This window comes from Diaporthe citri (assembly GCF_014595645.1).
Source record: "Diaporthe citri strain NFHF-8-4 chromosome Unknown scaffold_2, whole genome shotgun sequence".
NCBI lineage: Eukaryota > Fungi > Ascomycota > Sordariomycetes > Diaporthales > Diaporthaceae > Diaporthe > Diaporthe citri.
The window spans coordinates 581,122-602,968 of record NW_025064847.1 but is presented as its reverse complement, the minus strand read 5'-3'; the positions used below and the strand labels follow the sequence as shown (position 1 = coordinate 602,968).

Here is a 21,847-nt window from a genome sequence, read left to right as displayed (position 1 = left end):
AACTCCACGGGAAAATAATCTAGATTACCTCCGGGAGATGGGTGCCGCCCGCGGACGACGACCAGGAAAATTACTCACTTCACTCACGCAGGTTCCCGGCCAACGGCTTCCTATTCGTCGGCCGGCCGGACACCTCTCGTCATATTATGTGGGTACTCGATGTTCTCGCCATTGTGAACTCCCAAGACCTCGAGCCCTGAAGGAAGCAAGAGATCTGCTCGTAACCATGCCGTCGCACCAGTCCCCTGCAAACATGCAACGCCTTTTTTTCCCTTCTTTGTGAATTGTGACTGAGTCGGGTTCTGCCCCCCTGGGTTTTGAGGGAGGCATGTCGCCTCCTTCCATGTCTCCGTTTCCAAATATCTCCTCGGCCACCCACTTCATATCGTAATGTCTTGAAGACACGGAGACCTTGATTGCGTTCATTCCATTCCTTTCGACTCGGTCCGCTACTTTACGCCGACGGCGCATTCTTTCCTTGTCGCACCGTGGAAGTGGGCTGCTCAAGTGATTTGGCTTCTTGTTCTCTTTACTACTCCCGCATTCTCCTCCTCGAACCCAGATGGCTGAAACTCAAGGGCCCACGGTGACGACCGTGTCTGTCGTCTTCGGCGTCATCACTATTTTGACGATATCGTTGCGATTATTCGCCAGGATCCACATCACAAAGTCATTCGGACCTGATGATGGTAAGCCACGCCTTTCGTTGGTCCCTGCATCAATGCGCCTGGGGCTTCCATGCATTAATACCAGCTGACTCTGCTTCTTAGCACTCATTATAATTGCTGCTGTAGGTTGCTACATCTATCCACACGCAGAGTGGTTATGACTGACCTGATCGAAGTTACTGGCATGGGCCTTTATCATCGCAACTATACTTGGTACGCACATGGTTCTTTCTGGACGGGCCGGGAACGAGAACTGACTCATGATTGTAGCTGTCAACCATGGACTCGGATCCCACATGCAAGATGTGATGCTCCGGGGCACGGACAACCTCATATCGTACTCACAGATAGTGTGGCTGTCCTCGATCTTCTACAATGCCTGCCTAGGCTTCGTCAAGACCTCAGTGCTGGCACTTTACGCACGTCTTGGTGACCGCAACCTTCGACGGCTAGCGTATGTCATTGTCGGCGTTGTGACCTGCCAGGCCGGCGCCAATGTCATAGTTTGCATCTTCCAATGTTCGCCTGTCCAGGCTGCCTGTGAGTCCAATCCCATCGTGCGCTGCCGGCTATACCTGCTCGACCATAATGAAGGAATGACTCTGACGTCCATATGCAGACGATCTCAACATCACGAAAAAGACGTGCGTCAACATCAACGCCTTCTACCTGGCCAATGCCGCCGTGAACATCTCGACAGATTTCTTGACGTATACGTTGCCCATCAAGATGGTTTCCAAGCTGCAAATGCCCAAGCGCCAGAAGATCGGATTGGGTGTGATGATGTCCCTGGGATTTTTGTAAGCTGCAGACGTGCCAATCCTGACCTGAGACTTCTCAACGGGCCTTTGAGAACAACGGGCTGACCATGACGCTTTCTTCACCTCTACAGCGCTTGCTTGTCATCGATCATCCGGATCACCTACATCCCGCAAATGCTCGCGGCGGACGCCGACGCAACCTGGGTCATCTCAGGAGCCATGGTAAGGATAATCACGCCAGTGCCGTCATCTAGAATGGCATAGAGCTACGGACATCCAGCTAACGAACGCCTCTACCACACAGTATTGGTCCGCCATCGAAACCAACGTCGCCATCCTCGCGGCATCGATTCCCTCCTTCAAGGCGCTCGCCAAGCGCTACGCCCCAGCCCTGCTGGGCAGCTCGAACCGCGGCGGGTCGGACTACAAGCTCGGCGGCGGCGGCCACCCCCACTCCGCGGGCGCCGGCCGCAGCCTGAGCACCAACAAGCTGTCGAGGTTCCACATGATGGACAAGAGCCGCAGCGGGCGCGAGGTCGACATCCACGCCAGCGGCGACCGCAGCGGCGCCGAAGACGACGGCACCGCCAAGCCGAGCCCGCTGCGCGTCGACACGCGCGTCAGGAACCACGGCCAGGGCAGCCCGTACAACGTGGAGGACAACAGCAGCGAGGAGGCGATCTATCTCAAGCGCCAGCCGCCGCCCTCGGGCAAGATCGGTGTCAGGACGGACATCGCTACGTTTTATGAGGATGCCTGATTTGGGGTTTGTCCCAGCGTAAAAGCCAGAGGTGCCGGCTATTCCAAGGAGGGACTCCGCGCGGTGCGCATGACAACTAATTAAGGATGGGTATACGGATTTGCCGACGAGCTGGACTGGGAGGTGTCGGGTTGATGTTGCACCGAGGAAATCTCGCCGGCTTCATGAAATATATCGGAACTGGCCGCGGATTCCACGCACTTTTGATGTGGCAAAGGCCGATGTGTTCACGAACGACACTAAAAATTCTCGGCGCTCTCAACAATAATAAAATTTTGTCTTCCAGAAAGTTAAGGCCCAACAACCCGCAGTAGCAAATATCGGGAAATAAGCGAGATAACTCTAAATAACCAAGCTTCTCGGCGGTCAATTATAGAGGCTTCTCCGACCTGACGAGGGTATGAGACGATCAGGCTGAGGCTAGCGGTGTCTCAGGCGTCAAACTCTATCATGAGCGCCGCAAGGGCATAAACGCGGCGACTCAGCAGGCGAGTCAAGCATGCTTAAGTTTAGCTTTGGAGGAAACAGGGGCCGCGTGTGTACAGCTTCAGGAGAGTTCAGCGGTATAAATACAGAAGAGCCCGTTGCACTCAACGTAATCAGTTCATCTACTATTCCAAAGGCTTGAAGCCAATTAATTCTCTACATCTACAACTTAATATCTTCGAACGAGACACACACAGCAGAACATCACCAGGGCCTGGAAAGCTCATACTCTGACAGCAAGGAGTCACGGGCAAGACTCGGAACCACACTCTGTGACTTTCATAGCGAGCAGCTGAATTCAAGATGAAGATCTCTGCCGTTGCTGTAGTGCTAGCTGCTGTGGCCGGCATCAGCGCCGCGCCGATGCCAAACGGGCAAGTCTCGCCAACTCCGCTGTCAACAATTTCACACCCATGCAGAGAGTCAGAGACCAGCAGCATACATGCCGTCCAAAGTTCCAGGGCTAACACTTCACAGACCAGTGGAAGCGCTGGAAGCACGCGCATCTGATGCCATCAGCAGCTTCATGAGCTTCTTCCGGCGCGACGACGGCATCGTCACCAAGAGTGAACTTGTAGGACCGCGGAAGAAAGTTACTGTCAGGACGGTGGGCAGGACATTCTCGTTTCCTAGGTGATTGTGGTGGTGAACAGGAGCATTTGTTGGGTTGGAAAGCCTTGAAACTGAATGACTAGTTTTCTGCCTTTATCTACATGATGTTGCTTGATCAAAGAAACATTGACATGCCCTTGAAAACTGCCCTTGGAAACTGCCCAGGTGGATTTTGAGCTTGAAGACAGCATGAGGGAAGGGTGGGGGGGGGGGGTAAGTGATTAGGGTTATGTCCAGGTTCTACTATGATAGCAATAGAATCTCCTTGTGCCATGCTGTAATGTGGCTTGAAAGCGATCTGTAAACACATGCATGATCCTTAATTTCTTTGGTTGGATTTTCCTATAATTGTTTGAGGCTGATATAAGTCGTGGGCATGCTGTGAAGGTTGTATAACTAGTGAATCTGCACTTGAGGGAGTCAGTCTGTTGGGCCTAACCGGCCCCCCAAACCCCCAACCAGCATCCCTGCCCACCTGTCTTCACCTGTGTGCAGCGCCTGGGCACCTGACTTCGTGGATCACTTTAGGCGGGACGCGACTCGACGCGTCATATTGCACAACCCACAAGGGATGACCAGCATCAAGAGCAGGATTCCAAATCCAACCTAACAGAACAACATGAGCGACGATTTCAACTCGGGAGATGACCTCTTTGACGATGTCGACGTCAACGACATCGTCCAAGGCAAGCCAGCCCCAGCCACGAAGCGCAAGTCGGCAGACAGAGACACTTCTTCCTTTGCCTCCAAACGGCAGAAGAAGACCACCACGACCGCCACGACTACCTCGCTGCCCGGCTCTCCAGATGATGTTGACGATGAAGCAAATGATGAGAGTAACGTCAAGCTAGTACAGCGCATTCTGCAAGAGAAATTTGGCCATGATGACTTCCGCCACGAGCAAAAAGGGGCCATCGGGCGCATCCTGTCTGGCAAGAATTCGCTCGTTGTCTTCCCGACCGGCGCTGGGAAGTCTCTGTGCTACCAAGTGAGCACTGTCTCCTTGTCTGAATGACATGGCCCACATCCGACTACTCTGATATGGCTGCTGAATGCAATCACAGATCCCAGCAGTGGCGTTCCCTGAGCTGGATAGGTCTCGTGGCCACAGAGAGCCCGGCCAGTCCGGCGTCACCATCATCATCTCCCCCCTCATCGCCCTGATGAAAGACCAGGTTGATGCACTCAAGAGGCGTGGCATATCTGCTGACTGTATCGACTCGACAAAGTCCTGGGACGAGCTCCAGGCCATCAACCAGCAGCTAGGCCGGGGCGAGTTGAGGATGATATACTGCTCCCCGGAGAGGCTCAACAACGAGCGATTCGTTGAGCATATGAAACACGTGCCTGGCGGTGTCCGTCTAGTTGCTGTTGACGAGGCACACTGTATATCCGAGGTAATTCCCAACCTTCACGCCACAGGCACGGCACAATGTTGCTGACATGGTTCCAGTGGGGCCACTCCTTCCGACCAGAGTATCTCAAAGGTTCGTATCGTACTGTTTCTACTCCTCTGCACCCTCATTTCACCAGAAGAAGCTTACTGAGTCTCACATATCTTGGCCTCCAGTCGCCCGTTTCGTCCAAGAAATCAATGCAGAGCGCGTCATCTGCCTAACCGCCACCGCAACGGCCAAGGTTGTAGAGGACGTCCGCAAGGCGTTTGACATTGAAGAACACGGAGTGTTCCGGACCTCACCATATCGGCCGAAGTGAGTTCCGTTCTAGCTTCTAGCCCTCCTCGCCCACGGCCATGCTACCAAGGGAATCCCTTTTGCTGACCTATGTGTGCCAAGCCTCAACCTTTTCGCCGAGTCCGTCCCAAAACCCGCTGACAAGTTCGACAAACTGTGTGCTTTTCTGCGAAAGAATGCAGGCCCAACGTTGATTTACGTTACATTACAAAAGGTAAGTCAGCAAAGAAGGTGGGCGGAAGAGCAAGTACAGAGCACTAATGCTAGCCTTTAGGAGTCCGAAGACCTTGCCCAGGAGCTGCGCGCCCAGAAATTCGACGCGACAGCTTTCCACGCGGGCATGAAGGTGGAGCAGAAGACCAAAGTCCAGGACGACTTCATGGCGAATCGTGTCAAGGTCGTCGTTGCCACGATTGCGTTTGGGATGGGAGTAGACAAAGCTGACATACGCAACATTGTCCACTACACCCTCGCGTCCACGGTCGAAGAATACAGCCAACAAATCGGCCGCGCCGGAAGAGACGGTAAACAGAGCAACTGCATGTTCTATCTCTGCGACGCCGACTCCTACGTTCGAGAGAACTTCGCAAGAGGAGACCTGCCGTCGTACGAGCCGTTTCGACAGCTGATCGGGGACATATTCAACGACGAGGTGACATCCCTCAAGGTCGGCGCCGAGTTCAAGAAGGACACAAATGCCCAGATGAAGCAATTCGATATCCGGTCAAGCCCCCTGAGCGTCATCCACCCTCGAGCTCCACCACAACCTCATCCGAGCCATCACCCCGGAATACAGCCAGTACTCCTTTGAGATAACCGGAGCCTACTACATGTTCATGAAGAACATGGCCAGCAAGGACCGGCCAGAAGCCAAGGCCATCCTGGAAAACTCGGAAAAGAAGACCAAGTACACCTACGTCGACGTCAACGCGATAGTGCGCAAGACGGGCTACCTGCGCGCCAACATAATCCAGATCCTGGACCTCCTCGACCGTGACAACATCATCAAGCTCACGGCGAAGGGCGTGGTGCCCAAGTTCCATGTGCTCAAGGAGCTCCCCTCCACCGCCGACGAGCTCGACGACCTCGCCTCGGCCATGTACGCCGACCTGGAGCAGAGGGAGCGCGACGCCCTCGCACGCAGCAGGGAGGTGGTAGACCTCATCACCGGCCCGACCTGCTTCGCGCTCGCCCTTGCCCGGCACTTCGGCATGGGCCTCCCCGGCGGCAAGGAGAAGTGCGGCCACTGCACCTTCTGCACCTCGGGTGGGCAGCGGGTGCCCCGGCCGCAGGCGGGGAAGGCGCCGCTCGATAGAGAAGGGATCCGGAACGTGCTGGCGGAGTGTCCCGTGCGAGATGACCCGCGGTTCCTGGCGAGAGTCGCGTTCGGCATCATGAGCCCGCGTGTTAGGGAGCTGAAGATGCACCAGAGTTCTGCTTGGGAGTCTATGCAGGACCAGGACTTTGATGTGAGTGCTTTTGGAAACTTGTATTGTTGTTTCCCGATGATAGCGAGTGGATACTGACGTCTTTTCGATGGTTTCGTAGGAGCTGCTGAGGGAGTTCACAGCGGCCTGCAAGACTGCGAAGCATGACCCGACCTCGAACAACCTCCAGCCGAAGTCAGACTCTTCTTCAAACCAGAGAACATTCAGGGGGTCATCTCGTGGGACCTCGGGCCCAGGGAGGCCCGGCCGTGGGTCATACGGGAGAGGTGGTAGGGCACGCGGGCGAGGGCAATCTTGATTGGCTGGTGGGACAGTTTTGTAAAGATACAACAAAACGGGATGTTCACTTGGAATACGAATTGAGGTGGGATGTATTCATACTCCAGTTATTTATTCTTTCAAGCCAGAGCCCTGGTCACGGACCGGCTGGTTCAAAAAGTCCGGAGATGTTCTAGAGGATAGACTTTTGGGAACAGACGGGCACAAGCCCATGGCCTGTTCAATGACAAGATGAGTTGAAGCTTTGTGATAACTCTGGACAGATGATGCCACACTGTCTATGCTCGGCTTGGAACTTGCTCATTAAATCACACTTTTTGAGACAGCCATGTCACCCTAAGTCTTGAGCTTGCTTGGTGTGCTCAGTGTTTTGTCCTTTACCCCGGGAGCCTTGGTGTAATCATCCACCAAATCCTTTGGTCCTCAGATTTGATCTACAACCCACAACTTCAATACCAGCTTCTTGCCAGCACAGATTGACTAACCGAAGGAGTCTCTAGATACTGAGACTTCCATGCCGTTGGCTTTAGTTCTTTTGCAACAACCCAATGCACTGCCAGGTTCATTTGTTGTTGGGGACTCCCCGGGTATTGGAAGTATATTGTGGACTGATCATCCGGAAGCTCGAGACTGCCGGAACTTGCTTGATATGCCAACTCCTACCAGCACCCATCCCTATTATAACAACCGTTCCCAGAGCGTCTTCTCGAATGTTCCCTACCCAGAGAGAGTCAGGGAGCACCGCGCGGTGCCCTTTGCGCCTACTTGATTTCACCAGCAACAAACGATCCCTGGGGTCACCCTTTGGTTCCTGGAGGCTCGTGTTATGTTGAGCTTGTTTGTAGATCAATCACCATCCTCCGCTATCCAACAAGCAGGCACACATTGCTTGTAGCAGTCTTTCACACCATTCTAACATCACCTGCATTCTGTATCGACTGCATAGTACAGCAGTCAACCCGTGCCTTTCACAGGACACAACACTCGAGTCGCTTGTGCCAACAGCCCAGAACCACCATGTTGTGACCAGCCATGCACAGGCCAAGGCCAGGGGCTGTCAATGGTACAGCATTGCTTATAGGGCATCGCAAGGGCCTTCTGGACGCCGCAGAGGCTGAATCACTCCATCGGGGAGGAGGACAGGGGGACGAGAGCGGGACTGGAGCAGCACAAGGACGGGCCTTTGGGTTTCGTCTGGGCGTCGGCCTCGGGGTAAGAACAGTCCTTTGCAGAATGGGTTCTGTCGAAATCCGTTAATTTTTCCAGCATAACTAGGAGAGATCTATACCTTGGCCAGGTTGATTGGTATCTCTGAGGATGGCGCAAGTGGTTGGTGTTGGCTGTGTTGGTGTGCTTTAGTACTGCTGTGGGAAGTGGACCTGTGTGGTGCTGTCAGAGGAGCTTGGGCAGCTCTGCCAAGGTCAAACTGTGCTGTAGCACAGCACGGCACGGCACGGCAATCCAGGCCCACAGCAGAGAAGCCTAAACACTCAATGCTTTGATTCAATGCACTTTTCAAATTAATGGCAAGTCAGACTGGGCCCGTCTGAGTGCAGGTGGCATATTGTTAGGTACAACGAAGCCTGAACACTGGAGGACATGCAATTTGCAGCATGTCTTGGAGAAATAATTCCGTAGCTAATTACCGAATCTCTGCCATGAGAAGCACCTGGTATCAAGCACGGCTTCGAAATCAGCCTATCCAGAATGTGCAAAGAAGTCTTCCATGTCTTTGTGAGCAACAGGAAGTCTCTGACAGTTAGCCGGCCACCTTTCAGCTGTTCCCCTGTCCACTCTTGACCTAAGGCCCTTTGACGCTTCTGTGACTCTTCCGACCCTGTGTCTTGGGCTGTCTGGTAATGGTTTCTCTTCTTTCAATACCTCAGCTGTGATGCCTAGATAGCTCTTTCTTTGTCCCTTCCCGGGCCGCCGGGTATACATGTCCAATCTTTTGCATGGACGTATTCTCTGATGTTTGCAACTCGATTGTTTCTGTCCTTCCGGAAGCCTTGTGCAGAACAACCAGTTCCAGCCAACGGCCGGGTCCGGGTCCGGGCCCGGGGGAGGCTTCTCTCGATGTGCCGGGGTCAGACGGTGTCCACCAATGGCGACGTGCATTTGTGCATGCCGAGACTTCCCGCCATTGTGTAAGTCGTTATATTGTTGCACCCCACGGCCTCTCTGACTATATATCCCACAACCACGGCAGAGAAGTCTTCCACAACCCACTCAACCGCAGGACAAGTCTCTTGTAGCTCCACAGACCCGACTCTTGAGCTAGCGCTCCGGAGCTAGTGTGTCCTTGGCAAGGTAGCGTTCGAAGATCTTGAGCAGGACTGCATCGTCTGTTCGATTGGGCAGCTGGTTGAAGGAGGAGAGGCTGTGGATACGATGCCGGGGAGACCTGTTCACACGCTGGCGACTCCATCAGCACTCGACGGACCGCAATTCCCAACGGATCTGACACCTCGAGTGTACTGACCTCTGCAAGGGGAGCTACTTCTGCTGCTTCCAAAGCTCCTTTGCGTAGTCATTAGCCAGCCTATTTCTTCCTTCGCATGGGCATCTGTCGTGCTGGCATAGGCTTGTAGCCAGTGCGCCACCGTCACCGACCGTTTTCCTGCCTATGCGGATGCGTCACTCGATGGCTTCGAGGGCTGGACCCTGGGAGGTAACTTGCCGGTGTCACGGTCCACTTCTTGAAGCCTCAGCTCGGAGACCGTCGGTCCTAACGACCATTGTGTGCTAAGCGTCGTGTTTGTCGCTGTTGGAAAGAGTCTTCCACTGCTCTGCTCAGGGGGCACCCGAGCTCCGGCTCCTATTCCATTTGGACATATTGCTCCCCTTGACACAAACAATCAAAGTTCTCCCGGGCTACTTGGTCTTCTTTTCTCGTCTGCGGTCCGAAGGGGAACTCGTTTGGCTTAGGTCTTTGGCAAGTGTCGCGGTACTGACACAGCTTCGGATGTGTCTTCAACGTTGGAACTAGATGTAAGCAATTGTCAGCACAACAGAATGCTGTCTTGATGGGCTTCGCTCCGGACGACGCTGCTCGTCGGCTGCGACAACGCTGCTCGTCGGCTGCGACAACGAGGGCACAGTCGCGATGGAACCACGAGCAAGTGGAACCGCGGCGTGTAGAATCAGTACAGCTTGGAAGAGGATTCTTCAACACTGCTTGTAGTAGCCACACCGTTTGTTCCGCATTGGCGGATTTCGCAGAGCGTGCTGGCGGCTTCCAAGAAGATTGGTGTTGCTTGCAGGATTTGCAAACCGTCAACGTCCGTTTGGCTATCGAAAGCAACAGTCAGAGATGCCAGGACTGATAGCAAGGCGACTGGAATAGGATCGAGGAAAGGATATTCAGTGGGGAAGACGTTCAGTGGTTTTCTGACTGGAAATGTTGGCAGTCAGCCGAGTGTTCTAGGTGATTTTCGCCCTGTACATAGCCAAGCTCCCGCAGCCCGCGGCAGGGAGACTGACTGCAAGGGCACCCAACATCAAGTATCAAAGCGAGTGATGGAGATGTTGAAGGCATCTGTACTGTTCCAAGGCAATTACGGAACTCAAACACCGTCCAGGACACAATCTCAGTCCCGAGTCTGGTGCCGGCAGTCACAAGCATCGCCCAGATATCCGCAAAGACTGCTTCCGGAACCAGTCGACCGTTGTGGTCTACATGACACTCGGAATACCTGCTACGGAAGTGAATTCCGGTGCTGTCCCTCTGCACTCGTTTGAGAATTCAATATAGACGGCCACCGGACAGTATCTACAAACGAAGAGCACATCGTTGAGGCTACAGTTTCAGTTCCAACAAGTCCTGATGCCCACAAGTGATACACGCGTCCCCCTAAGGCGCGTCCCCCTGAGCGCGTCCTTGGGCACGTCCCTGGGCGCGCCCCCCCCCAGCAGTCTGGGCTTCTGCGTGTGTTTCCCATGGCTTGGGAAAGGCCTATAACTACGTAGTATTATGTCCAGTGCTCATAGCTGCCAGAAGAGGAAGCGCTGAAGGGAGACTCTCGTTTGTCTGACCTGCTTGCTCCTGCCGCCTCCTTTGTCCTCCTCCCTCCTGCCTCCTCCTGCCAGCCAGGCCGTCCCAACATCTTTCTTCAGGGGAGCTCCTCCAGTGTACAGGCACCTGAGCAAGCTCCCATAGTCTGGGCCCACTTTTTCCGAGGACCTTCCTTCATCTGTTACCTTTCCTGCAGACAAACTCCCTCTCCTCTCCCAACATTCCCAACTTTGTCTCCTTTCCTTCAACATCCACACCCATCACCAACGCAACCTCATTCACTTCAACCAACTCGACAACAAACAAGCACAAACAGTCAGTTCATTTCTCCCCATTGCCATAATCATCACTGTCGTGATCTTGTTTCTGTGTAAGTAAGACTAAATCAACCACGCCAGCAGCCCACTGCCTCAGGCACAGTCACTCCTTGACAGAACCACTGCAACGTCATCTACGACGCGACGCGTTTGTGTCAAACCATCAGCTCGTCTTTGAACTGTCATCCCAAGACCAATCAGTCCGTTCATCCATCCCTTCAAGCAAGCCATTGCACCTGGATGATCATGGCGGTAAGTCTTCCTCCGCCTCCCTGTGTTACCAGCCAACTCATCACCAAACACTCCAACAATCCCCTCAAACACGCTTGTTTTCAGTCTTTCCAAACTGACAAATGTTCACCGCCGACAAGACTTTCACTTTCCTTGTCATCTTCTCCATCTTCCTCCTGCAGGTTGCGGGAGAGGCATTCCCCACCATGGTCGTTCAGCAGAATGATGGAGTCTTCCCCAATGTCACCAACTCCACTGGCACCCTCTCTGTTGCCTCCCCGTCTGGAACCTCCTTCATCTCTGTCAACGTTCGCCAGGAGGCCGCCCAGGTCAAGCACTACAATGATGCTGGCAACCCCATTGACAACGATGAGATCCTTCCTGGCTACAGCAAGGAGAAGCGTCAGCAGAACACCTGCCACCTAATCTGCACCCCCAGCTCCATGGCCGACATTTGCCAGGGCTCTCCTGTCTTCGCAAGCTGTGGTGATGATTGCGAGCTCCACGTTGCACCCCCTGTCACCCCGCCAGGAGGTAATGGCGTGGGACCCCTTGATGACACGGAGCCCCATGATGATGGCATCGAGGGTTCAATGACCTGCCTCAGTCACTGCAGCTGCACTGGCGGACACGGTGAGCAAGTTGTTGATGGTCGCAGCAACGAAGACAACCCCTTCCAGGGCCTGGACTAGGAGACCAGTGGCCTGAGCAAGAGTCTCGCTGACACCGATGACCTTCACAACATGCCTGCTGTCAAGTCAACCGCGGACGAGAATGGAGACGCCGCTCCTGATACCGTCATTCGTGCCGGTACGGAGATCTACAAGCCACTTCTTGAGGCCTCAACGGGTTCTACTATGATACCGGTGACCCAGGAGGATCAGGTGAGTCATTGACAAAAACAATATATCATGACCACTCCCAGTCCCCTTGCACTCCAGATCCCACTCAGGCCTCATGGCCCCCGCCCCCCCCCCTCAGCACTCCACCAAATCCTCCACAATATTGCCCAGTTCCCTTGTGTCTCATAAACTTATTCTTGACCAGGTTCCCACCACGGATATTCAGGTCCTGCCAGAGGAGAAGCCTCGTCCTTCCTTCTACAGCAGGCTGTTCTCCCGCAACAGGCCTCTTCCTGAAGTTCCCTCTGCTCCTGGTGGATGGATTCCTCGCCCCGGAATCAACCAGCGCGAGCTCGGCGCACCCTTCCATGAGGATGAGGGAATCGCCACTGAGTATGATGGTGATGCAGTTGATGATGTTCAGGCTTATCTCGAGGATGAGGACTAGGAGATTGGCGTCTAGACGATCCTGTACGGCTCTTGAGCCCCCTGGAGGAACAACACCGTCTCACCACAGCCTGCTGCTGTAATTGCAACAACACAAATCGGTTTGGTCACCGTCACTTCTTTTCTTCTGCACATTTTCGTCTTCTCTTCCCCCAATCACCAGTCACCCAGCTGTGAGTTGGCTTGCATGGACATAAGGGAGGATTCCGGCACCAAGTCCGACAAAAGTTACTTCATTTTCTTTCTTTCTTTCTCCCACCAGTTTCAACACGAGGAGAATCTTGATTTTGACACACAGCCCTCATCATCTACTTGTTTAGGCGACAAAGCTCTTTGAAATCACGGTCACGATAGTGGGTCAGTGCTGGCAGGGGACGAAGATGAGATGATGACTTGCTGATGGGCTGTTTTTGTTACAATGAAGGACAGACAATTGACCAAACAAACTTGACCAACCAAAATACTTCCATCTCATGCATACGTGATTTTACGGCTGTGTGATTCTTTGATGGTTCCGGACTACAGTGATCCTCTACATATGCCAGTGCCCTGTGACAACTGTCTTTGCCTCTGCTCCCGCTGAATGACTGGACAAAAGACAGCAAATAGACCAGCACAGGCTGCACAGCCATACCCATCTTTAAACCATCAATTATTCCTATCTGAGGACCTAGGTAGCTGTAAATTGACAGAATGCACTGACAACCTTGGTGTCTGACCTGCTCTTGGTCTTCTGTGGTATACTTCCCGGCTGGACTCCCTGTCTCTCCCATCTCTTCCCTCCCTCATCATCCTTCCCTCCGCCTTCTGTTCAATGTAGGAGCCCAGCCCGTTCTCTCGAAGCCAGTGTTCCCGTTCCTCCTCGCGACGGCCGAGGGTGCCTATTGAGTCTTGCTATTGCCGCCGGTCCAGCAAGTCTCCACTGTACCCGTGGGTATGTTTATCTGCATGTGAACCCAAGACTTGACAGCCCAGGAGTTCTGGAACCACGCTTCAGAGTAGGAGGGATGGAGAGGAAGGAATTCCACTGCCTGGGGATTGTTCACGCAGAGTGCTTGGGGAACACACCATGTCTGCCGTCGCGATGCTCTGCTGGGTATCTTGGTCGATTGGCATGCATCGGAGCTCAGCGGAATATTTGGAAGGGGCAGGGATATTGTCAGCTCCATATGGAGTGTAGAGGATGGGTCAATACCCAGGAGGATTGTCTGGAATCTCTTGGGAGGGCACGCATAAATCTTGTCGGGGCCTGCAATCGGGGGAGCACCAGCAGCTAGGTAGCTCAGGAGTGTCGGGATTTTCGGACGCTGGTGGCTTGGAGTAGGGGCCAGAGGGACTCTCGTGTCTCTGCTGCTGAAGAGAGAAATGGTTAGCTGGAGGCTTATAGGAGAAGCTCTTGTGGTGCCGTGTTGTGGAGGTATGACTGGAGCAGAAGGAAGGTAGCTTAGCCGGTGTCCTGTGGCAGCGACATAGTCCGTGATTGATGGATAGGTTGTCCCCGGGAGTCGCCAGATCTGGCCGACAGAGCTTGTAAGAGGAGGTCTTGTGGTCGTGTGATGTTCTTGCTCGTGTCCTATCTGACGAAGAACGCGTTGGGGCAGGTGAAACCCTCGAGCAGTACAAGAAGAGTGCTGCTGTTGCCTGGGCCACAACGAAGAAGAAGTTGTGTCTGTGTGCACTTCTTTGGTAGTGAGATTCTCCAAAATCAAAGAGTAATTGCCAGAGAGGGAGAGAGAGAATCCGACCTTGTCCCGAAGAATACTTAATCGCCGTCGGGCTAGAGGAAGCTCGAAGTCGACAGCGCACTCTGGGTCACGCGCCTAATAGGAGCATGCCCAGGGAGCAGAGTGCCTAGCTAGAGGCACTGTTGGGATGCGGTCTGGATGCCACTAGGCGGTGCTTCCGGAATCTACAGGCGGTGATGCGCTAGAATATAGCGCCTGAAGCAGCAGGATGGGGTGCCTCACAGGCTTGTCAAGGCAGGGTAGGCTGGCAATGGGGACGGCCTGAGCACGTTGTGAGGATTTCCGACGGCTATAGATACTGTCAACAGATGGCCCATAGGTTCCTTTGATGCCATGACTAGGATTTAGATTTAGATTTCTAGGCATCCGAGAATGGAGCTCTTTGTTCTTGCGTCTTCCACCTAGGTAGAGGGATAACTCCCATCTCGTAGCACAGCATTCTTGCAGAAGACCATTTGTAGTTGAGGACAGAAGAAGGCGTTGGGTGCTACGTTCGCGCTCAATTGTACTATCGAGTAGACAACAGACTGAACAGAAATCCTTTGGTCGCATAGTTCTGATGTGAGGTACGTGAACATGATCGCGGCATATACAAGGCTGCCAGGTTCTCCCAAAGCACGGCTACCTTGGGAGGTCTCTTCGGCATAGATACTTAGGTAAGATTCCCATTGTGCCAGCAACGCGTCAACAAGTCAGAGGTTCTGACTGACTAGTACTAATTTTCTAGGCACAGTAGACCATGATGGATCAAGAAGCGAATGGCCTTGCCATGGTCGCGTCGCTCCATTCGTCATCGCCCGACGCGTAGCCCTGACCTCCACCAGAACCTCGACCGTTGCGCCCTCCAGCTTGCCAATAACACTCTCTAGACCGTCAAGACTTAACGGCATAGATCTTGTACGATCCTTGAGATTAGGTTAGTACAGCACAGTCACGGCCGAGAGCATACAGAAGCGGAAAGGCGGTCGACTCACCAGCCCAGTCGTTCAGGTTCTCGCCTTCCAGATCGGCCAAATCCTTGTCGTCGAACGCATACGACTGATCCCGCTTGCTCCCTCCTCCACAGCACGACGAAGACGACGAAGCCGCCGCGGCGGCAGCAGCAGCAGATTCCATGACCGCGTCAGCCTTCGACTTGCCTCCGAAGAAGCTAGACGAAGCAGGAGCTACCACCGGGGCGGATTTCTTCTCCGCAGAGCAGCAAGAGGAGGATTCTGTCGTAGAAGGCTGGTCTACGGCCGGTTTCGTGGAACAGCAGGACGACGCAGCCGGGGCAGAAGGGGCAGCGGGAGCAGCACTTGGAATGCTCGGATTACAACACAAGTTGCCTCCAGTCCCACCGACCGTCCTCGTCCCGTCCGGGTTGGTCTCGAGATATACATTCAAGTCGGCACCATCGTCCCTGATCACAACGCTCCGGGCCTCGAACCCCGCCTCCGCCAGGTACCGCTCGTACTGCCCGACCAGGCTCGCCCCGGAGACGCAGCCGACATACAGCGCCATGTTGGCCCTGAGCCTCTCCGGCAGGGGTTTCTTGGCCAGAATGTCTGAGATCGCGATACGTCCGCCGGGCTTGAGCAGGCGGTGCATCTCCTGGAAGACAAGCGGCTTGTCCGCCTCGGGCACGAGGTTGATGACGCAGTTGCTGATGACGCAGTCGGCCGTGCCCGAGGGGATGGCGGACATGTCTGTGATCTGGGCGTCGACGAAGCTGACGTTGGTCTTCTTGTGCTTGGCCTTGATCTCGTTGGCACGGGCGAGCATGTCCTGGCCGCCGGAGTTAGCTGTGTTCGCTCGGCACGAGTACGTGAGGGAGAAACAGGCGTGACTTGCCTTGTTCATGTCGACGCCGATGACCTTCCCGCTGGGCCAGACCTTGTTGGCAGCGAGGAAGACATCGAAGCCGGCGCCGCTGCCCAGGTCGATGACTGTCTCTCCCTACAAGTGCAGAGTCCATGGTCAGCTGGTCATTGTGCTGAATGGATGGTCGAGAGCGGCCAACACACCTCGCGTATGCTCGCCATGGCCATCGGGTTGCCACAGCTCAGACCCAAGTTGGACTCCTTAGGAATATCTGCGAGCTCCTCTTCCGAGTAGCCGAACGCTTTGGCGACTGAGGCTCCGTACTCAAGGGCGGTGCCTCGGGACGCTGCACTGTAGCGCTCGGTAACATGATCGTAGAGCTCTTGGGTGGACATTTTCAGTGTTTTTGATCTGTATAAGAATAAATGGTGTAATTTGATGGACCGAACCACTTGTAGAATCTATTCCAGGCCAAACATCCCTCTATTTCCTGGCGGACGCTGTCGTTCTTATACCAAGAGGCGACCTCATCATCAGTTCACGCTATCCCTGTTTCGGCAGTGATTCGGTATGTCACCAGCCAAGGCTAAACTCAATATGGGAAAGAAACGGCTTGTCACCGTCAAACTTCTCCATTCGTCAAACTTCGTCGCCGCTGGACTTGACTCCCTCTCCCTCTCCCTCTCCCGCCCCTTCAGATCAACATATAGCATATGTGAGAAGCATTACATAGAAAGGAAGTACCAAGATGAAGACGAAGGCTCCTTCCGGACCCACAGTCCTAAAGTGGTCATCAAAACCAGCAGACCACAACGCCATCCGAGTGCGCAACAATCAACGCCGGCACCGCGCCCGCGCCAAGGGCCACGTCCAGGATCTCGAGAAGCGCCTTGAGGAGACCAACGCCAGGCTTGAGACCGCCCTGCAGACCATCAGCCATCTGGCCCAAGAGGTTGAGATCCTACGTGGCCGTATGCCACCATCCTCGGCATGGCCTCAGAGTCCACTCTCCACAGCAGCTCTGGCTGCTGTGCCACACGTGGAAGCGCAGCCCCTGGACCCAACACCCGTTCAAGAGGGGCTACAGCTACCCACAGATGAATCTCCAAATATTCCGGATACGACTGTGGCGCCTCCAGCAGCGGAGACTGAGGACAGCGCGGACTGCGGCTGCGATGGACTCCCACCGCAGGCCCCCGGCGAGTCTACCCTGCCGTGCAGCTCTGCCTTCCGTATCATCGAGCAGCAGAACTTCAGTGGTGTCGAGGTGACCACCATCAGGGCGTGGCTCGGCCCAGGGTTCAGGAGGGCGCTGAGGCCGGGCGAGGCGTGCCGGGTCGAGACGAATCGGGTCTATGAGCTACTTGATCATATCACTTCGTCTTCTTGATCTCGAGGATTGTTGGACGCCTGCGGGGACAAGCCTTGTGTGTAAATACGCTCTGTTATGGCAACCACACATTTGCGAATTCCTTGAGCCAACTATTTCAAAAAGTGGCAGACGCGCTCGTGTAGATCATAGGATCTGGTCTACAATGTCGCATCTCACATACCATTTCTGATCACTGAGGACGCTGTACCTTTTCACAACGACATGAGACGGCCCCCATTGATGTGTACACAGTAGCACAAAGAAACTGTTTCCTGCTTCAAAATAAGTAAGGCTGTTGCTTATCAGTGATAATTTCCCACCAAGGAAGAAGATCACATGTGGATGTGCGGCTTTTTGTAAATCCTTCGGGGCCCTGAACGGATAGTCCGATCCGAGGGCCTTCATTGCATGGGTTCTCTTTCAGTCCATATTGTCGGATTTCGAAATGTGCCAGTGATCTCCGGGCCAACCCTGAGCGCTCGATTTCAGTAGAGCTTCTGTGCTGGTCTTGTCAAACAGGACTGCGGTCCGGGATCATTATATTCTTACTTGGTGATTCTCATCACAATATCTAGAGAGCGTGTGCCAAGTATTCAGAATCTCCACACCTCGGAACAGTCTTAGTATTGAGGGAGTATGTGAAATCAGTGACATTTTTATCTATAAATCGTTTCGAGCCAAAAACGGAACAAGTGCTTCTGCCTCTGTTCCAGATTCAATCATGGCAATTGACCGTTGCAAATTGTCTGACAACTTGGAAACACTGATGCAGGTTGGCAGTAACAGGAACCTTCGTGATCCTTGGCCTCCATACTTTGTACATGGACGTAAGACAAACTCATACCTGCAGAATAAGGAATAATCTGTGCCTAGTGCGCTTCAAGAGTTCACTTTTGGGCCTTCAGTTTCCAGAGGGATCGAGCATATATATTTGTAAAGCCTTTCGGCGAATAGTCATCGTATGAGCAAGGTGGTATACAAGTCCGAGGAGTAAATGAATCCGGGGGTACCGGTCGGGACTCTGGATCGGTTTACAATGCAAAGGAAGAGTATGCTGGAGATTTGTCTGAATCCAATTGCAATGAATACATTCAGCGACAATGGTTGGCAAGTATTATCGTCTGATTTCCATCCTCCAGCTCCTTGTCTTTTGCCCTCCAGTGGGTTTTCTCATCCAATATGCCAGTTGCTCTTCTCAGATCACCCTTGGCATGATTGCAGCCGGAACCTCCACGTTGACATCATTTTTCTTCTCCCGGTCTCTTGGTTGGACTTGGGAACGAAGGGAAGATGGAAGATCAATACCTGTCCCTGTCCCGTGTGCCGAACCGAGCTCGAATAGAGCGATCAGGGAACCGTGTGCCTGGCGAACGTTCTTGCTCGCGAATGTCGAACACACAGGAGTGCCTTGCGAGGAAGAGGGGAGGATAGGAACTTACATTGAACTGTAAAAGCATTTTTGCTTTTTCATCCGATCACTTGCATGTTGCTCGGACGTGTTCACTCGCCAGGCTGTTATTAGTTGGCCTGGGAACTTATTTCGCCTTAGAATCGAACCGCAAAACGGCTTCCCCGCGATTCATGTTCTTATCCTTTCACGTACTGACAAGATTGTTCTAAATACAAAAGACTAACATCCAAGTTTTGTCCTGCACAGAATGTGCTGAGCATACTCGGCTCATCTTGTGTGCATGTGCCACTGCTGAACGTGAGCCTATCGTTGAGGCCGTGATTCAGCTTGGTGACGAGCGATTTGTGACGCCATCCTTCGATCGACCTAATGCTACCCAGTGATCCGATTCCCATATACACATAGCGTCATTGTATATCCAAGGCAATATATCAAGCTTATGGTATGGCCCAAAGTTCAGCTTTTGGACTGGCAGATCACCGCGCGAGAAACGAGAAGAGGCGACACCCCGCCTGCCCGCATGCAAGTTGGCTCGCATGGCCATACCGAAATGGAAAGCCATGCGTCAGGGCAGGATGATGCGAGAAACGGTAGTTTGGAGTCGGTATAGTCGCGACTGGTTGGCCGAGGCGTCTCATGTTTCGAATTCTAATGTGACGACTTCCTTCCGCATGCGCAGTAGCGCCCATCTCCAATAGGGGACCCTACCTACTCGAGCTACTCTACGCTTGGCCCCGCCCTGCCGGCCTACCAGAGTACATCCGGTCAGTCCAATAAGTTATTGACCCGACAGGCTATGTAAATCCTGCACCGTAAGGCCGTGCCCCACTCACGATCGACAGAGAGTCACCGTCCAAGGTCATTGTGGCGCTTTGGGCTGCGTCCCCTGGGAATATCGAGATGACATATCTTGAACTCCAAGGTTGGTTGGCCAGTTGGCTTGACTCCAATATAGGCTTCTCGCACATCAGACGACGGATGCGCCGGCAGATGATCGGTCTCCTACGGCGGATATGCATACATTTAAAGAACGGTCGCCTTACTTGCGACTCTTATGATACTCCTCAGTCCCTTCACGGCGATCAAGCCTAGATGGGCAAAGCAAGCAGACATGCTTATATGCCCTCCTGCAAGGCTGTGCAAGGTCACCCTAGCTCTGCCCCGCAGAAACAAGGTATGCAGCCCCGTCATCGTTCCACGGCAATCGCGGGGGAGCAGCAACCCCGGAGCGGCGGTGGGAAGGGGACCGGGTGACCTGATTAGAGTTTCAAAGTAGACTCGAGGGCCGGGGGACAGGTGTGGCAGCCTCGGCGAAAGAATGCTGGCCTTCTCGCTTGTGATCCTGTGAATCATACTTGGCCGACCTCACCGGGGCCGAACCCTCCCACGGGGAATCGCTTACCCCGAGGGTGTGCGGGTCGACATAAAGCGATTGCCTTGCCTTGAACTATGCAGGGCAATGGTATGCGTCCCATGCGTTCGTCATCCGTTGTCCACTTGCCTCGCCAGATTTTGATCTCGCTACGACCGCAATACAATCAGTCTGCGGCTCTTGGCAGATATCCAACATTGGCCCAGCCATAGAACAAAGAGATACCCCCAACAGAACAATCCTAAAATAATTCACCATGTTCGGCTCGACGTCTTCCCTCGCTTTCCTCACGCTTGCGTCGCTCGCTACCGCCAGCCCACTACTCCCCACCGAGGACAAGAGGCAAACCGGTAGCGGCCTCCAGGCTCTCCAGGCCTCCATCACAACCCTGCAGCAGGAGCTCGCCGCGGCAAACAACACTGTTGTCGACTTCAGTGCGGATGGCATCATCGATGGCCTGACGGGGCTGATCAAGGTGAACTCGGCCGTCGTGGAGCTCGGAGATGATATCACGGACACCACGGGGATCGCAAACAGCACTTCAAGGCTGAGCGCACCGGATTCGTAAGTCGCCTCCTCGACGAGATCCCTTCGGGAGAAGAGGCATGAGCTTGCAGATGGGGCTGACTGATTTGATACCGTGTAGAACACAGGTCGGCATTCAGTTCCTGGGCATCCAGCCTGATATCACCACACTGTTGAACAACCTCGCGGCAAAGAAGCCCGACTTCGACAAGGCCGGCCTCAAGATCCTGGATGTGAGGAGCTTGATCAGGGACAGTGTCTCCATCCAGCAGCAGGGCGCGAAGGAGCTGGGAAGTTCGGTATGTCAGGGCCGGTTTTCACTTGATCCCGGAGAACCATGACTGCTGTATGAGTGCAGGCTGACTGACACATGACCCCAGCTCATCGCCGCACTAGACCCGTCCCTCGCGGGCATCGCGCAGCCCATCAACGACCAGATCCAGGGCAACTTCACCACGGCCGTCAACGCGTTCCAGGGCCGCGGGGGCGCCATCAAGATCCCCACCAAGCTTGTGCCGGCGCTGTCCGACATCCTCGACGGCCTGGGCCGCGCCCTGGGCATCAGCGGTGACGACAGCGACGGCAACAGCAAGGGCGGCAAGGGGGCCGCCGTCGACACCAACTCCAACCTGATGATGCCCTCGATCAGCCAGAGCGATCTGGACCGCCTGGGCCCGGACGAGAACGACTGGTCTGTTGTTCCGTTCCCCGTCGCTGTGGTGCTGAGGAGGTTTGGTTTCGATAACTAGGCATGTGGCTCGCACACGTCGGGCAAGGTCTATGACCTGCAGCCGCATTGATGTAATTGATGATGAGATGAGGGATAAGAGGCCGTCGAGGAGGCAGGTCTCTGTGTTATATAATCTTCTTGACGTTCCCTCCTACCCAACCTTTTGACACGAGTATGATAGTACATTTCTGGAATTAATCGAAGACTGTACATACACCAGAAGCTGCGAAGGATGATGCATACGTTGATCATGCGAAAGACGAGACTGTATGAGATATAACGAATTCGATCTCAACATTGACAAGATCAGACATTTGCGGCAGGTGAAC

The 21,847-nt window shown here is 54.0% G+C and overlaps 6 protein-coding genes across 6 annotated transcripts; 5 read left to right on the top strand and 1 right to left on the bottom strand.

Moving 5' to 3' along the window:
* Positions 1–562: 562 nt before the first annotated feature.
* INS49_005828 (uncharacterized protein) lies at positions 563–2,189 on the top strand (the record flags this gene model as incomplete). Its single annotated transcript, XM_043166606.1, has 7 exons — positions 563–689; positions 771–790; positions 845–881; positions 939–1,208; positions 1,288–1,468; positions 1,561–1,651; positions 1,734–2,189. The coding sequence occupies 7 exons, from the start codon at positions 563–565 to the stop codon at positions 2,187–2,189; spliced, it is 1,182 nt and encodes a 393-aa protein (XP_043027750.1).
* A 789-nt stretch (positions 2,190–2,978) lies between these two features.
* INS49_005827 (uncharacterized protein) lies at positions 2,979–3,312 on the top strand (the record flags this gene model as incomplete). Its single annotated transcript, XM_043166605.1, has 2 exons — positions 2,979–3,097; positions 3,153–3,312. 2 exons carry the CDS (start codon positions 2,979–2,981, stop codon positions 3,310–3,312), a joined length of 279 nt encoding a protein of 92 aa, XP_043027749.1.
* An 8,081-nt stretch (positions 3,313–11,393) lies between these two features.
* On the top strand, positions 11,394–12,561 carry INS49_005826 (uncharacterized protein; the record flags this gene model as incomplete). Its single annotated transcript, XM_043166604.1, has 4 exons — positions 11,394–11,805; positions 11,879–11,904; positions 11,964–12,155; positions 12,319–12,561. The coding sequence occupies 4 exons, from the start codon at positions 11,394–11,396 to the stop codon at positions 12,559–12,561; spliced, it is 873 nt and encodes a 290-aa protein (XP_043027748.1).
* A 2,617-nt stretch (positions 12,562–15,178) lies between these two features.
* On the bottom strand, positions 15,179–16,503 carry INS49_005825 (uncharacterized protein; the record flags this gene model as incomplete). The annotated part of the gene is made up of 3 exons (XM_043166603.1): positions 15,179–15,210; positions 15,280–16,243; positions 16,312–16,503. The coding sequence occupies 3 exons, from the start codon at positions 16,501–16,503 to the stop codon at positions 15,179–15,181; spliced, it is 1,188 nt and encodes a 395-aa protein (XP_043027747.1).
* Positions 16,504–16,856: 353 nt separating this feature from the next.
* INS49_005824 (uncharacterized protein) lies at positions 16,857–17,498 on the top strand (the record flags this gene model as incomplete). The annotated part of the gene is made up of 1 exon (XM_043166602.1): positions 16,857–17,498. The coding sequence occupies one exon, from the start codon at positions 16,857–16,859 to the stop codon at positions 17,496–17,498; it is 642 nt and encodes a 213-aa protein (XP_043027746.1).
* Positions 17,499–20,519: 3,021 nt separating this feature from the next.
* Positions 20,520–21,537, top strand: INS49_005823 (uncharacterized protein; the record flags this gene model as incomplete). Its single annotated transcript, XM_043166601.1, has 3 exons — positions 20,520–20,827; positions 20,910–21,087; positions 21,169–21,537. 3 exons carry the CDS (start codon positions 20,520–20,522, stop codon positions 21,535–21,537), a joined length of 855 nt encoding a protein of 284 aa, XP_043027745.1.
* Between the last annotated feature and the right edge of the window lie 310 nt (positions 21,538–21,847).